Source organism: Rana temporaria, chromosome 6 (genome assembly GCF_905171775.1).
Source record: "Rana temporaria chromosome 6, aRanTem1.1, whole genome shotgun sequence".
Taxonomy (NCBI): Eukaryota; Metazoa; Chordata; class Amphibia; order Anura; family Ranidae; genus Rana; species Rana temporaria.
Window position 1 is genome coordinate 4,697,805 of NC_053494.1, and position 15,509 is coordinate 4,713,313.

The 15,509-nt window shown below is 48.8% G+C and overlaps 1 protein-coding gene across 1 annotated transcript in view; it reads left to right on the forward strand.

Annotated features, from left to right (window-relative positions):
• LOC120942932 overlaps positions 1–14,256 on the forward strand; it is a 37,113-nt gene extending 22,857 nt beyond the window's left edge. The window contains exons 11-15 of the mRNA XM_040355896.1: positions 1,210–1,284; positions 4,122–4,317; positions 11,116–11,248; positions 11,386–11,493; positions 13,126–14,256. Coding sequence (XP_040211830.1) covers positions 1,210–1,284; positions 4,122–4,317; positions 11,116–11,248; positions 11,386–11,493; positions 13,126–13,560 — 947 coding nt within the window. The 3' untranslated portion in view covers positions 13,561–14,256. The remainder of the gene's footprint in view (positions 1–1,209; positions 1,285–4,121; positions 4,318–11,115; positions 11,249–11,385; positions 11,494–13,125) is intronic.
• Positions 14,257–15,509: the final 1,253 nt, after the last annotated feature.

The window sequence follows — 15,509 nt, forward strand, 5'->3', positions numbered from 1 at the left end:
GTGTCCCATCATTGGTGTCAGTGGGGGGGAATAGTCTCCCATCCTTGGTGTCAGTGGAAGGAATAGTGCCCATCATTGGTGTCAGTGGGAGGAATAGTGCCCATCATTGGTATCAGTGGAAGGAATAGTGCCCGTCATTGGTGTCAGTGGGAGGAATAGTGCCCCATCATTGGTGTCAGTGGGAGGAATAGTGCCCCTTCATTGGTATCAGTGGAAGGAATAGTGTCCCATCATTGGTGTCAGTGGGAGGAATAGTGCCCCATCATTGGTGTCAGTGGAAGGAATAGTGACCCATCATTGGTGTCAGTGGGAGGAATAGTGCCCATCATTGGTATCAGTGGGAGGAATAGTGTCCCATCATTGGTGTCAGTGGGAGGAATAGTGTCCCATTATTGGTATCAGTGGAATGAATAGTGCCCCCTCATTGGTATCAGTGGGAGGAATAGTGTCCCATCATTGGTGTCAGTGGGAGGAATAGTGTCCCATTATTGGTATCAGTGGAAGGAATAGTGCCACATCATTGGTATCAGTGGGAGAAATAGTGTCCCATCATTGGTGTCAGTGGGAGGAATAGTGCCCATCATTGGTGTCAGTGGGAGGAATAGTGTCCCATCATTGGTGTCAGTGGGAGGAATAGTGACACATCATTGAAGTCAGTGGGAGGAATAGTGCCCCATCATTGGAGTTAGTGGGAGGAATAGTGCCCCATCATTGGTGTCAGTGGAAGGAATAGTGCCCCATCATTTGTGTCAGTGGAAGGAATAGTGCCCATTATTGGTGTCAGTGGAAGGAATAGTGCCCCATCATTGGTGTCAGTGGAAGGAATAGTGCCCATTATTGGTGTCAGTGGAAGGAATAGTGCCCCATCATTGGTGTCAGTGGAAGGAATAGTGCCCCATCATTGGTGTCAGTGGAAGGAATAGTGTCCCATCATTGGTGTCAGTGGAAGGAATAGTGCCCCATCATTGGTGTCATTGGGAGGAATAGTGTCCCATCATTGGTGTCAGTGGAAGGAATAGTACCCATTATTGGTGTCAGTGGGAGGAATAGTACCCCGTCATTGGAGTCAGTGGGAGGAATAGTGCCCCATCATTGGTGTCAGTGGGAGGAATATATAAAGGCAAACAAAGGGCATCTGTTTGGAGACCACAGCTTTAGAGGATTACAACTCTCTGCACATTCCAAGCTAACGGTGGTCTTTTTTTTCAGAGACTGAATCGGTTGACAGCGCCATAGCAGATATCGCGGGAAGCCAAGGGACAAGCGAAAGGCAACAAGCTCAAGGTAGATCTTCCCATCATAGAAATCATGGTTTCCATGTACTGCATTGATGATGACCAAAAAGCCTGAAACAGTTGTATGCAGTATGGAATAAATGGCGTTATATTATATTTAGGTTTGGACTACACACCAGAGGATCTGGAAGTGCGTATGGCCAATAGGGTGGCCTGCATGGCTCCACCACTGCCTGAAACACAGTGCAGCTTGGCCCTGCCTGCCCCCTGGTCTCTCTTCACTGGTTTTGACTGACAACAGCTGGAGTTCCTGTTAAACTTGGCGTAACGCACAGAACTATACGGTGTTAAACTTCAGTAACGCACAGAACTATACGGTGTTAAACTTCAGTAACGCACAGAACTATATGGTGTTAAACTTCAGTAACGCACAGAACTATACGGTGTTAAACTTCAGTAACGCACAGAACTATACAGTGTTAAACTTCAGTAACGCACAGAACTATACGGTGTTAAACTTCAGTAACGCACAGAACTATACGGTGTTAAACTTCAGTAACGCACAGAACTATACAGTGTTAAACTTGGCGTAACGCACAGAACTATACGGTGTTAAAATTCAGTAACGCACAGAACTATACGGTGTTAAACTTCAGTAACGCACAGAACTATACGGTGTTAAAATTCAGTAACGCACAGAACTATACGGTGTTAAACTTCAGTAACGCACAGAACTATACGGTGTTAAACTTGCAGTAAAGCACAGAACTATACGGTGTTAAACTTCAGTAACGCACAGAACTATACGGTGTTAAAATTCAGTAACGCACAGAACTATACGGTGTTAAACTTCAGTAACGCACAGAACTATACGGTGTTAAACTTGCAGTAAAGCACAGAACTATACGGTGTTAAACTTCAGTAACGCACAGAACTATATGGTGTTAAACTTCAGTAACGCACAGAACTATACGGTGTTAAACTTCAGTAACGCACAGAACTATACGGTGTTAAACTTCAGTAACGCACAGAACTATACAGTGTTATACTTGCAGTAATGCACAGAACTATACAATGTTAAACTTGCAGTAACGCACAGAACTATACGGTGTTAAACTTGCAGTAATGCACAGAACTATACAGTGTTAAACTTGCAGTAATGCACAGAACTATACAGTGTTAAACTTGAAAACAATGGGAAACCGCGGCAGTACCGCCCGCAATGCGCCTCTATAGAGTTTTGTGCGTTACTGAAGTTTAACACCGTATAGTTCTGTGCGTTACTGAAGTTTAACACCGTATAGTTCTGTGCGTTACTGAAGTTTAACACCGTATAGTTCTGTGCGTTACTGAAGTTTAACACCGTATAGTTCTATAGAGGCACATTGTGGGCAGTATTAACCCTTTATCGGCCGCTAGCAGGGGTTAATACCGCACCGCTAGCGGCTGATTCCCGCGGCAATCCCGGCGGTATAGTGCCGCTATTTTTAGCGGCGATATACCGCCACCGCGGCTACAGGTCCAATGTGAAAGGGGCCTAACGCACAGAACTATACAGTGTTAAACTTCAGTAACGCACAGAACTATACAGTGTTAAACTTCAGTAACGCACAGAACTATACAGTGTTAAACTTCAGTAACGCACAGAACTATACAGTGTTAAACTTCAGTAACGCACAGAACTATACTGTGTTAAACTTCAGTAACGCACAGAACTATACAGTGTTAAACTTCAGTAACACACAGAACTATATGGTGTTAAACTTCAGTAACGCACAGAACTATACGGTGTTAAACTTCAGTAACGCACAGAACTATATGGTGTTAAACTTCAGTAACGCACAGAACTATACGGTGTTAAACTTCAGTAACGCACAGAACTATACGGTGTTAAACTTCAGTAACGCACAGAACTATACGGTGTTAAACTTCAGTAACGCACAGAACTATACAGTGTTAAACTTCAGTAACACACAGAACTATACAGTGTTAAACTTCAGTAACGCACAGAACTATACTGTGTTAAACTTCAGTAACGCACAGAACTATACAGTGTTAAACTTCAGTAATGCACAGAACTATACGGTGTTAAAATTCAGTAACGCACAGAACTATACAGTGTTAAACTTCAGTAACGCACAGAACTATACGGTGTTAAACTTCAGTAACGCACAGAACTATACGGTGTTAAACTTCAGTAACGCACAGAACTATACAGTGTTAAACTTCAGTAACACACAGAACTATACGGTGTTAAACTTCAGTAATGCACAGAACTAAACGGTGTTAAACTTCAGTAACGCACAGAACTATGTGGCATTTAACTTGCAGTTTAACGCTGTATATTTAATTGCATTGCTGCAAGTTTAACGCCATATAGTTCTGTGTGTTATTGCACGTTTGACGCAGTATATTACAGTATATTATAGTGTATCTGTGGAGTGTGTCTGTGTAGTGAGTACTCAAATTAAAGTGCACCAAACACCACTTTCCATTGATTAAAGTGCATCCATGTACATATTTACACATCTTTATTACATTTTGTTAACCACTACCCGACGGCCGTACGACTTTATACGGCCGCAGTCGGCGGCGCGAGCGCCCGTGCTCGCCGCATCGCTGGGATGCCGATGCGAGTGCCTGGTGGCCGTGATGTCCGCCAGGCACTCGGGATCGGCGGCTACAGGGACAAGATGTGGAGCTCTGTGTGTAATGATGGGGTGTGAACACAGAGATCCATGTCCTGTCAGGGGAGAGAGGAGACCGATCTGTGTCCCTGTCCCTGTGTACTGAATTGATATGAAAAAATGACAACTACGGCAATGAAAGATGAAATTCTGGAACGGTTGTCCTTGAATAATTTCCTCCTCAATTTTCATATTTTAGATCCCATGTTACATCTGCCTCCAGTTCAGTTTGTACCTGAAGAACACATCCAGATTGATAAGAACTGTAAGCTTGGAGTGGGCAGCTTTGGGACGGTGTACAAAGGATGTTATCAAGGCACGGCTTCTGCCGTTAAGAAATTGGATCTTGATGATGAAGACCTCAATGGCATAATGCATGAAATCCAAGTGAGCATGTAAGTTTTATACTCTAAACCAGAAAAGCATTCCCCTATTCCGGCGTTATGCTGTGTTTTATATCATTGGTTGTGTTGTGTGGCTTAGGCCAGCCTTTCCCAATCCTTGAAACAACTTTCCGGTCTCAGGGAATCCGTATTGTGCTAAAAATAGCGCCTGCAGTGCCCCCTGAAGAAGCCGCTCCTTTCTATCCAATGTGAAAGCATGAGGGCTTTCACACTGAAGCGTTGCGCTGGCGGGACGCAAAAAAATAGTCTTGCCAGCCGCATCTTTGAGGCGCAGTAGGGGCGGTTAAAATCTGTGTGTGGGTGGGATCTGTATGTGTGGGTGGGATCTGTGTGTGGGTGGGATCTGTGTGTGGGTGGGATCTGTGTGTGTGTGTGGGTGTGATCTGTGGGTGTGATCTGTGTGTGTGTGTGGGATCTGTGTGTGTGGGTGGGATCTGTGTGTGTGGGTGTGATCTGTGTGGGTGTGATCTGTGTGTGTGGGTGTGATCTGTGTGTGTGGGTGGGATCTGTGTGTGGGTGGGATCTGTGTGTGGGTGGGATCTGTGTGTGTGTGGGTGTGATCTGTGTGTGGGATCTGTGTGTGTGGGTGGGATCTGTGTGTGTGGGTGTGATCTGTGTGTGGGTGGGATCTGTGTGTGTGTGTGGGTGTGATCTGTGGGTGTGATCTGTGTGTGGGATCTGTGTGTGTGGGTGGGATCTGTGTGTGTGGGTGTGATATGTGTGTGTGGGTGGGATCTGTGTGGGTGGGATCTGTGTGTGGGTGTGATCTGTGTGTGGGTGTGATGTGTGTGTGTGTGTGTGATCTGTCTGTGGGTGGGATCTGTGTGGGTGGGATCTGTGTGTGGGTGTGATCTGTGTGTGGGTGTGATGTGTGTGTGTGTGTGTGTGTGATCTGTCTGTGGGTGGGATCTGTGTGGGTGTGATCTGTGTGTGTGTGTGGGATCTGTATGTGGTGTGATCTGCGTGTGTGATCTGTGTGTGTGGGTGTGATCTGTGTGGGTGTGTGTGATCTGTGTGTGGGTGGGTGTGATCTGTGTGTGTGTGTGTGATCTGTGTGTGTGTGGGTGTGATCTGTGTGTGGGTGGGTGTGATCTGTGTGTGTGTGTGTGTGTGTGATCTGTGTGTGTGTGGGTGTGATCTGTGTGTGTGTGGGTGTGATCTGTGTGTGTGTGTGTGTGTGTGTGATCTGTGTGTGTGTGGGATCTGTGTGTGTGTGGGATCTGTGTGTGGGTGTGATCTGTGTGTGTGGGTGTGATCTGTGTGTGTGGGTGATCTGTGTGTGGGTGGGATCTGTGTGTGTGGGTGTGATCTGTGTGTGTGGGTGGGATCTGTGTGTGGGTGGGATCTGTGTGTGTGGGTGGGATCTGTGTGTGGGTGTGATCTGAGTGTGGGTGTGATCTGTGTGTGTGGGTGTGATCTGTGTGTGTGGGTGGGATCTGTGTGTGTGGGTGGGATCTGTGTGTGGGTGTGATCTGTGTGTGTGGGTGGGATCTGTGTGTGTGGGTGTGATCTGTGTGGGTGGGATCTGTGTGGGTGGGATCTGTGTGTGTGGGTGGGATCTGTGTGTGTGGGTGGGATCTGTGTGTGTGATCTGTGTGTGCGGGTGGGATCTGTGTGTGGGTGTGATCTGAGTGTGGGTGTGATCTGTGTGTGTGTGTGGGATCTGTATGTGGTGTGATCTGCGTGTGTGATCTGTGTGTGTGGGTGTGATCTGTGTGGGTGTGTGTGATCTGTGTGTGGGTGGGATCTGTGTGTGTGGGTGTGATCTGTGTGTGGGTGTGATCTGTGTGTGGGTGGGATCTGTGTGTGTGGGTTGGATCTGTGTGTGTGGGTGGGATCTGTGTGTGTGGGTGATCTGTGTGTGTGGGTGTGATCTGTGTGTGTGGGTGTGATCTGTGTGTTGGTGGGATCTGTGTGTTGGTGTGATCTGAGTGTGGGTGTGATCTGTGTGTGTGGGTGGGATCTGTGTGTGGGTGTGATCTGTGTGTGTGTGGGATCTGTGTGTTGGTGGGATCTGTGTGTGGGTGTGATCTGTGTCTGTGTGTGTGTGGGTGTGATCTGTGTGTGTGGGTGGGATCTGTGTGTGTGGGTGATCTGTGTGTGTGGGTGATCTGTGTGTGTGTGGGATCTGTGTGTGTGGGTGTGATCTCAGGGAATCCGTATTGTGCTAAAAATAGCGCCTGCAGTGCCCCCTGAAGAAGCCGCTCCTTTCTATCCAATGTGAAAGCATGAGGGCTTTCACACTGAAGCGTTGCGCTGGCGGGACGCAAAAAAATAGTCTTGCCAGCCGCATCTTTGAGGCGCAGTAGGGGCGGTTAAAATCTGTGTGTGGGTGGGATCTGTATGTGTGGGTGGGATCTGTGTGTGGGTGGGATCTGTGTGTGGGTGTGATCTGTGTGTGTGTGTGGGTGTGATCTGTGGGTGTGATCTGTGTGTGTGTGTGGGATCTGTGTGTGTGGGTGGGATCTGTGTGTGTGGGTGTGATCTGTGTGGGTGTGATCTGTGTGTGTGGGTGTGATCTGTGTGTGTGGGTGGGATCTGTGTGTGGGTGGGATCTGTGTGTGGGTGGGATCTGTGTGTGTGTGTGTGGGTGTGATCTGTGTGTGGGATCTGTGTGTGTGGGTGGGATCTGTGTGTGTGGGTGTGATCTGTGTGTGGGTGGGATCTGTGTGTGTGTGTGGGTGTGATCTGTGGGTGTGATCTGTGTGTGGGATCTGTGTGTGTGGGTGGGATCTGTGTGTGTGGGTGTGATATGTGTGTGTGGGTGGGATCTGTGTGGGTGGGATCTGTGTGTGGGTGTGATCTGTGTGTGGGTGTGATGTGTGTGTGTGTGTGTGATCTGTCTGTGGGTGGGATCTGTGTGGGTGGGATCTGTGTGTGGGTGTGATCTGTGTGTGGGTGTGATGTGTGTGTGTGTGTGTGATCTGTCTGTGGGTGGGATCTGTGTGGGTGTGATCTGTGTGTGTGTGTGGGATCTGTATGTGGTGTGATCTGCGTGTGTGATCTGTGTGTGTGGGTGTGATCTGTGTGGGTGTGTGTGATCTGTGTGTGGGTGGGTGTGATCTGTGTGTGTGTGTGTGTGTGTGATCTGTGTGTGTGTGGGTGTGATCTGTGTGTGGGTGGGTGTGATCTGTGTGTGTGTGTGTGTGTGATCTGTGTGTGTGTGGGTGTGATCTGTGTGTGTGTGGGTGTGATCTGTGTGTGTGTGTGTGTGATCTGTGTGTGTGTGGGATCTGTGTGTGTGTGGGATCTGTGTGTGGGTGTGATCTGTGGGTGTGATCTGTGTGTGTGGGTGTGATCTGTGTGTGTGGGTGATCTGTGTGTGGGTGTGATCTGTGTGTGTGGGTGTGATCTGTGTGTGTGGGTGGGATCTGTGGGTGGGATCTGTGTGTGTGGGTGGGATCTGTGTGTGGGTGTGATCTGAGTGTGGGTGTGATCTGTGTGTGTGGGTGTGATCTGTGTGTGTGGGTGGGATCTGTGTGTGTGGGTGGGATCTGTGTGTGGGTGTGATCTGTGTGTGTGGGTGGGATCTGTGTGTGTGGGTGTGATCTGTGTGGGTGGGATCTGTGTGGGTGGGATCTGTGTGTGTGGGTGGGATCTGTGTGTGTGGGTGGGATCTGTGTGTGTGATCTGTGTGTGCGGGTGGGATCTGTGTGTGGGTGTGATCTGAGTGTGGGTGTGATCTGTGTGTGTGTGTGGGATCTGTATGTGGTGTGATCTGCGTGTGTGATCTGTGTGTGTGGGTGTGATCTGTGTGGGTGTGTGTGATCTGTGTGTGGGTGGGATCTGTGTGTGTGGGTGTGATCTGTGTGTGGGTGTGATCTGTGTGTGGGTGGGATCTGTGTGTGTGTGGGTTGGATCTGTGTGTGTGGGTGGGATCTGTGTGTGTGGGTGATCTGTGTGTGTGGGTGATCTGTGTGTGTGGGTGTGATCTGTGTGTGTGGGTGTGATCTGTGTGTTGGTGGGATCTGTGTGTTGGTGTGATCTGAGTGTGGGTGTGATCTGTGTGTGTGGGTGGGATCTGTGTGTGTGGGTGGGATATGTGTGTGTGGGTGGGATCTGTGTGTGGGTGTGATCTGTGTGTGTGTGGGATCTGTGTGTTGGTGGGATCTGTGTGTGGGTGTGATCTGTGTGTGTGTGTGTGTGATCTGTGTGTGTGGGTGGGATCTGTGTGTGTGGGTGATCTGTGTGTGTGTGGGATCTGTGTGTGTGGGTGTGATCTGTGTGTGTGGGTGTGATCTGTGTGTGTGGGTGGTATCTGTGTGTGGGTGATCTGTGTGTGTGGGTGGGATCTGTGTGTGTGGGTGTGATCTGTGTGTGGGGGTGTGATCTGTGTGTGTGGGTGGGATCTGTGTGTGTGGGTGGGATCTGTGTGTGTGGGTGATCTGTGTGTGTGGGTGGGATCTGTGTGTGGGTGTGATATGTGTGTGGGTGGGATCTGTGTGTGGGTGTGATCTGTGTGTGTGGGTGGTATCTGTGTGTGGGTGATCTGTGTGTGTGGGTGGGATCTGTGTGTGTGGGTGTGATCTGTGTGTGGGGGTGTGATCTGTGTGTGTGGGTGGGATCTGTGTGTGGGTAGGATCTGTGTGTGTGGGTGATCTGTGTGTGGGTGTGATCTGTGTGTGTGGGTGTGATCTGTGTGTGTGGGTGGGATCTGTGGGTGGGATCTGTGTGTGTGGGTGGGATCTGTGTGTGGGTGTGATCTGAGTGTGGGTGTGATCTGTGTGTGTGGGTGTGATCTGTGTGTGTGGGTGGGATCTGTGTGTGTGGGTGGGATCTGTGTGTGGGTGTGATCTGTGTGTGTGGGTGGGATCTGTGTGTGTGGGTGTGATCTGTGTGGGTGGGATCTGTGTGGGTGGGATCTGTGTGTGTGGGTGGGATCTGTGTGTGTGGGTGGGATCTGTGTGTGTGATCTGTGTGTGCGGGTGGGATCTGTGTGTGGGTGTGATCTGAGTGTGGGTGTGATCTGTGTGTGTGTGTGGGATCTGTATGTGGTGTGATCTGCGTGTGTGATCTGTGTGTGTGGGTGTGATCTGTGTGGGTGTGTGTGATCTGTGTGTGGGTGGGATCTGTGTGTGTGGGTGTGATCTGTGTGTGGGTGTGATCTGTGTGTGGGTGGGATCTGTGTGTGTGTGGGTTGGATCTGTGTGTGTGGGTGGGATCTGTGTGTGTGGGTGATCTGTGTGTGTGGGTGATCTGTGTGTGTGGGTGTGATCTGTGTGTGTGGGTGTGATCTGTGTGTTGGTGGGATCTGTGTGTTGGTGTGATCTGAGTGTGGGTGTGATCTGTGTGTGTGGGTGGGATCTGTGTGTGTGGGTGGGATATGTGTGTGTGGGTGGGATCTGTGTGTGGGTGTGATCTGTGTGTGTGTGGGATCTGTGTGTTGGTGGGATCTGTGTGTGGGTGTGATCTGTGTGTGTGTGGGTGTGATCTGTGTGTGTGGGTGGGATCTGTGTGTGTGGGTGTGATCTGTGTGTGTGGGTGGTATCTGTGTGTGGGTGATCTGTGTGTGTGGGTGGGATCTGTGTGTGTGGGTGTGATCTGTGTGTGGGGGTGTGATCTGTGTGTGTGGGTGGGATCTGTGTGTGTGGGTGGGATCTGTGTGTGTGGGTGATCTGTGTGTGTGGGTGGGATCTGTGTGTGGGTGTGATATGTGTGTGGGTGGGATCTGTGTGTGGGTGTGATCTGTGTGTGTGGGTGGTATCTGTGTGTGGGTGATCTGTGTGTGTGGGTGGGATCTGTGTGTGTGGGTGTGATCTGTGTGTGGGGGTGTGATCTGTGTGTGTGGGTGGGATCTGTGTGTGGGTAGGATCTGTGTGTGTGGGTGATCTGTGTGTGTGGGTGGGATCTGTGTGTGTGGGTGGGATCTGTGTGTGTGATCTGTGTGTGCGGGTGGGATCTGTGTGTGGGATCTGTGTGTGCGGGTGGGATCTGTGTGTGTGGGTGGGATCTGTGTGTGGGATCTGTGTGTGTGGGTGGGATCTGTGTGTGGGTGCGATCTGTGTGTGTGGGTGGGATCTGTGTGTGGGTGGGATCTGTGTGTGTGGGTGGGATCTGTGTGTGTGGGTGGGTGGGATCTGTGTGTGGGTGGGATCTGTGTGGGTGGGATCTGTGTGTGGGTGTGATCTGTGTGTGTGGGTGGGATCTGTGTGTGTGGGTGGGATCTGTATGTGTGGGTGGGATCTGTGTGTGGGATCTGTGTGTGTGGGTGTGATCTGTGTGTGTGTGGGATCTGTGTGTGCGGGTGGGATCTGTGTGTGTGGGTGGGATCTGTGTGTGGGATCTGTGTGTGTGGGTGGGATCTGTGTGTGGATGTTCTGTGCATGTTCTGTTTGTGTGTATTCTGTGTGAGCTTTGTTTACATGTGCTCTGTTTGTGGGTTCTGTACTCTATGTACATGTGCTCTGTCTATGCATGGTTTGTTTGTATGCATTATGTGTGTTAGCCCTCTTTCTGCATGTTTTGAATATGCATTGTGTGTGCTCTGGTTATGGCTTAACATCCTCCGGGTGAAAATCTTCAGCATTCTCCTCAGCACTGCACAGTGAGCCCTCATAGACTTGAATGGGAATGAGACCCAATCAAGTCTATGGAGGACTCTACTCAAGTGTGGCCGGAGCTGAGGGACATGTTTAACCTGCTGGAGGTAAATGGCCGTAAAGCTAAGGTTTTTAAGTAAGTAACTGCTTGGGAATCTTGAGGGTGAGCTTGGGTAAGGGTAAATTTAGGTTAACCAGACAGAGGTCATTGTCTTTCTTTGGTTTAACGTCTCGTTATTTTGTTGAATAGGAGACTACATCACCCCCATATTGTGAAGCTCATGGCAGCCACCAAAACAGACCAACATATTCTGCTGGCAACTGAATATATCCACGGGGCAAATCTGGATAGAATCCTTCACAGCACCTCCTGCCCTATAAAGGTAAGCAGAGGACTCAACACAGCTGTGCTGAACCAGACCAAAAATGTTCCCAAATTTTCTCCATTATTTTTTTAATTAAGGGGGGGGGGGGGGGTTGGGCTTTACTGGCTTCTTAACATGTGTGATGTCTTTTACAGCTGTCAGAGGATGACAAAATGTACGTCAGCCTGGAGATTATGTTGGCCGTGGAATACATTCATTCCCAGAATATCATCCACCAAGATATCAAACCCGTCAATATTCTAGTAAGCCATGTTTGTGTTTCATTACTTATTTTTTTGTCATGTAAATGGAAACTGTATTGAGGAAGCATGGAGACTGCCATTGGTGGCTTTTTCCATAAGAAGTGAGCAGTTGCCTGGCTGTCATGTGGATCAAATAGCTAAAAAAAAAAATGCCAAATTACTGACTTGGAACAAGTTTATTGATATAGAGTTGTGACTTTGCGCCAACTTTCCCGATGCACATGATTGTTCCCAGAGTCATTATCTGAAGGCGTGAAACCAAAGACCTCCTCCTTCTGTGTGTAGGCTAGCTATAAAAATCTAAAAAAGTAGATGCATGGAGGGCCAGGGGCTCACTCAGTGTGACTTCCCTTTCGGTGGACGGTGCGGCTTTGCATTTAAAAATGGCGCCGCCCGGCACATAGACGCCACTGCACATGCGCCGTCTGCCCGAGAATAGCCAAACGTTTTCAGGCTTTCCCGAGCAGCGGCGACACATGTGCAGTGTTGCCTGTCGGGGCCGGCAGCAGCCATTTTTTTTTCAGGTGCCGCAGCCAATGCGTTGCTCTTCACCCAGTCCCAGGGCAGGGGGACCTGGAAGCGCCTGCTGCTGTGACTCGTAGGAGTCGGACTCCTGTGATGATCATGTGAGTAACTGACTGAAACTCACATTCTGCGAGCTGTGATGGCCGTACGGCGCCCCTGTTGCTCATGGCGCCCTGTGCGGCCACACAGCTCGCACACCCCAAAGGCTGGCCCTGGCCAGGCTTGTAGTGTTTAAAGCAGCGGCGGTGCGTCCATAAAGGGCGCAGGAGCGCCGCCCCCCCCTCTCCTGTCACTTTCTAATTACCATGAATCTATCTGTCTATGGTCGCTGCTGACACCCCCTATTCAGGTGTCCGGCCCCTTTTTGGCACCGGAATTACAGAAGTGGGGGTGCTTTGATTGGCTCTAATAGGCGCCCAAAAATGTGAGAAGCGCTGTGCATTTGCTTCTCACTCAGCTGTATGTTAGGAAAGCGAAGGAATTCGCTTTCCTAACATTGAACCACCTCTCAGCCAATCAGGTGCAATGGGTCTGTGTTACAGTATCTGTTGCCTGATTTGCTGAAGCAACAGGTGCTGTGATTGGACGCCTATCAGGTGTCCAATCACAACACAGGATGAAAGGAGGAGCAGGCGGGAGAAGACATTGGGTCAGGGAAGATGGAGGACACCAGACACCGCCTGCCGCCATCACCCAAGACAAGGTAAGTTCCTGGCAAGTCCCTAGCTATGATTAAGCACTGTGTGACAGTGTGAAACGTGTCAGCTTCTGTTTTGATTTTTGCTGTGGCATGTATTCTTTGTGATCAGTTTTAATAAAAGGAACGTGTTTTGGAGTTCGGCTGTCCAAGTTTTCCATCATTATTGCATTGCCGGCACCCATGGTTTGGATCCAGTGAGAGGACTCTTTGGTCTCATCTGAGCGGTTACCCTTTCTTGTAAGTTCCAGGCAGATAACAGGGGCGCAGTGGCAACATTTGGGGCACAGTGGCAGCACAAAAATTTTGAGCACCAGCCACTACGGGTTTGAAGAAGGTCAACCAAGGCAGCCTCTATATTTCCTTTACAATTAATCACTAAGACACATAGACATGTTTTCTTCCAACAGGTGGAGGGAAAGACAAAGAAAACTTTCCTAGCGGATTGGGGCATGGCCAACATTCGAGAAACCATCAGAAACAATGTGGAAAAGTCAAAGAAAATTGGACCGATCGGAGGGACGCTTTTATACAAAGCCCCCGAATGCGTCTTGGAAGATCAAATACCGCCAACCAAAATGTCCGACATTTGGTCCGTTGGAGCAACGTTCCTTGAAGTTTTTACACAGAACAAGCCCTGGACAACGTGCAACGGAATGTTGAGGAACATGTTTAACAAAGAACTACCCAAGTCGTTAGCTGCACTAACCGAGAAGCTGCAACCCATTGTGAAAGAATGCTTTTCTTATGAACCCAAAGAACGACCTACTGCTTCTAGAATGGTCTCTGCGATTAAAAGTATGGAAGGGGTGGATCTTGTAAAACACTATGGCTATACATTCTGAATAGACTACCCCTCTCTGTGATATCTAATAGAGCATCAAATCCCACGTGACTCAATATATACACACAAATGCAAAGGAACAAAATCCAGCTCTGCATTTGCTGTTGGTTCTACATTTCAGGATCTCCAAGACATTTTCTTTGCATTGTAAACATTATAGTCCATGATCATGGAGTAATCTGGAAATGCACCTCCCTATGGAGAACAATGCATCTCTCTCTGGATTGGGTGATATTTTCTCCAATTACGAGAGGTGTTTGGCAAGAGGTTGAAAATGGAAGTTGGGTGAGAGTTTGTTGGTGGGGGGGGGGGGTGAAGAACAAGGAGGAACTGCCATCTTTTCTTGAAGAAAATAAAAGGATGTCACCAAAAACGTAGAGATAGACTTCTGCTCCCTCCATCATACTCTATATGCCACGTTCACCCAGGAGGCTATTATTCTACTCCTGTTCTGGGAGATACAGTTTTATGTCTTAGGGGCATCCTAACCATGCCATCAGAGTTGTGGGAGTTATAACCGAAATGTGGAAAAGGAGAAGAGGAGGTGGTACAGAGGAAGTCAAATGAGACTTATACTTTTGTGGACGCCCAGCAGCGGTGGTGTCCTGCACCGCTCTAATCTCCATAGAAAGATTCATGCATTACTGATCGATTATCAGCGCAGCCCCCCTGAGGATGCCCTCACTGGACCACCAGGTATGCCACCCTAGACCACCAGGGATGACAATCAGAAATAATGGATGCCAATCAGTGCCCACAATGGACATCGCTGATTGGCATCCATTAGTACAACACACTACATTAGTGCCACCTATCAGTGTCCATCTATGCCCATCCATGCCACCTATCAGTGCCCATCCATGCCACTTATCCTTGCCAAATATTAGTGCTCATCGGTGTCCATCAGTGCAGTACCATCAGTGAAGGAGAAAACGTACTTATTTACAATGTTTTAACTTTTGTTTTTCTAAATTTTCAGTCATTTTTTGTTGTTGCAGAAAATAAAAATCCCAGAGGAAAGCTCTATCTGTGGGAACAAAATGATAAAAATTTAGTTTGGGTACAGTGTAGCATGACCGCGAAATTGTTATTCAAAGTGCAACAGCGCTGAAAGCTGAAAATTGGTCTGGGCGGGAAGGTGTACAAGTGCCCTGTATGGAAGTGGTTAAATCGGGTGCTTTAAAAAATAAATAAATAAAAAAATAAACACCCTGGCCACTGCAATTCATGGGCCCAGTGCTCTAAAAAAAAGGGGCCGGACACATGAATAGGGGGTGGTCGTGGATAGATTCATGCTATGCATTAATCTATCCATTGCATATAGGGGGGGTGGCGTGGTGAGAGGGAGCACCACCCCTAATGGACAGGCCACCACTGGTGGGAAGAATAGCACCCCCATCATTGGCGTCAGTGGGAGAAGAAGTTCCACATCTAATATCAATGGGAGGAATAGTACCTCACTGTTGGTGCCAGTGGGAGGAATAGTGCCCGATCATTGGTGTCAGTGGGAGAATTTGTACCTCATCTCTGATATCAATGGGAGGAATAGTACCCCACTGTTGGTGTCAGAAGGAATAGTGCCTCAAGGGCTAGATAAAAGGCAAGCCAAGGGCTGCGGGCCAGAGTTTGGAGAACCCTGCTCTAAAGGCATTGGTTGCAGGCCTTTACATTCCTTTAAACCAGCCCTTGTGGCACTTCTCCTCCCATCTGATACAAGACACTGATACAATAAATTGGGAATACAGCGATTCCTGACACCAATATGGGACAATATTCCTCACACCAATACCAACGTTGGGGCACTATTATTCCTGCTGACGCCAGGAAAATTTCTACTATCGCTGGACACAGTCCCGCCACCACCTGCCCAAAATCTGAAGGACAGTAAACTGGCCCTCTGTTTAGAAAGTTTGGAGACCCCCTGATGAAAGGATTTTGCCCTCAGGAGCT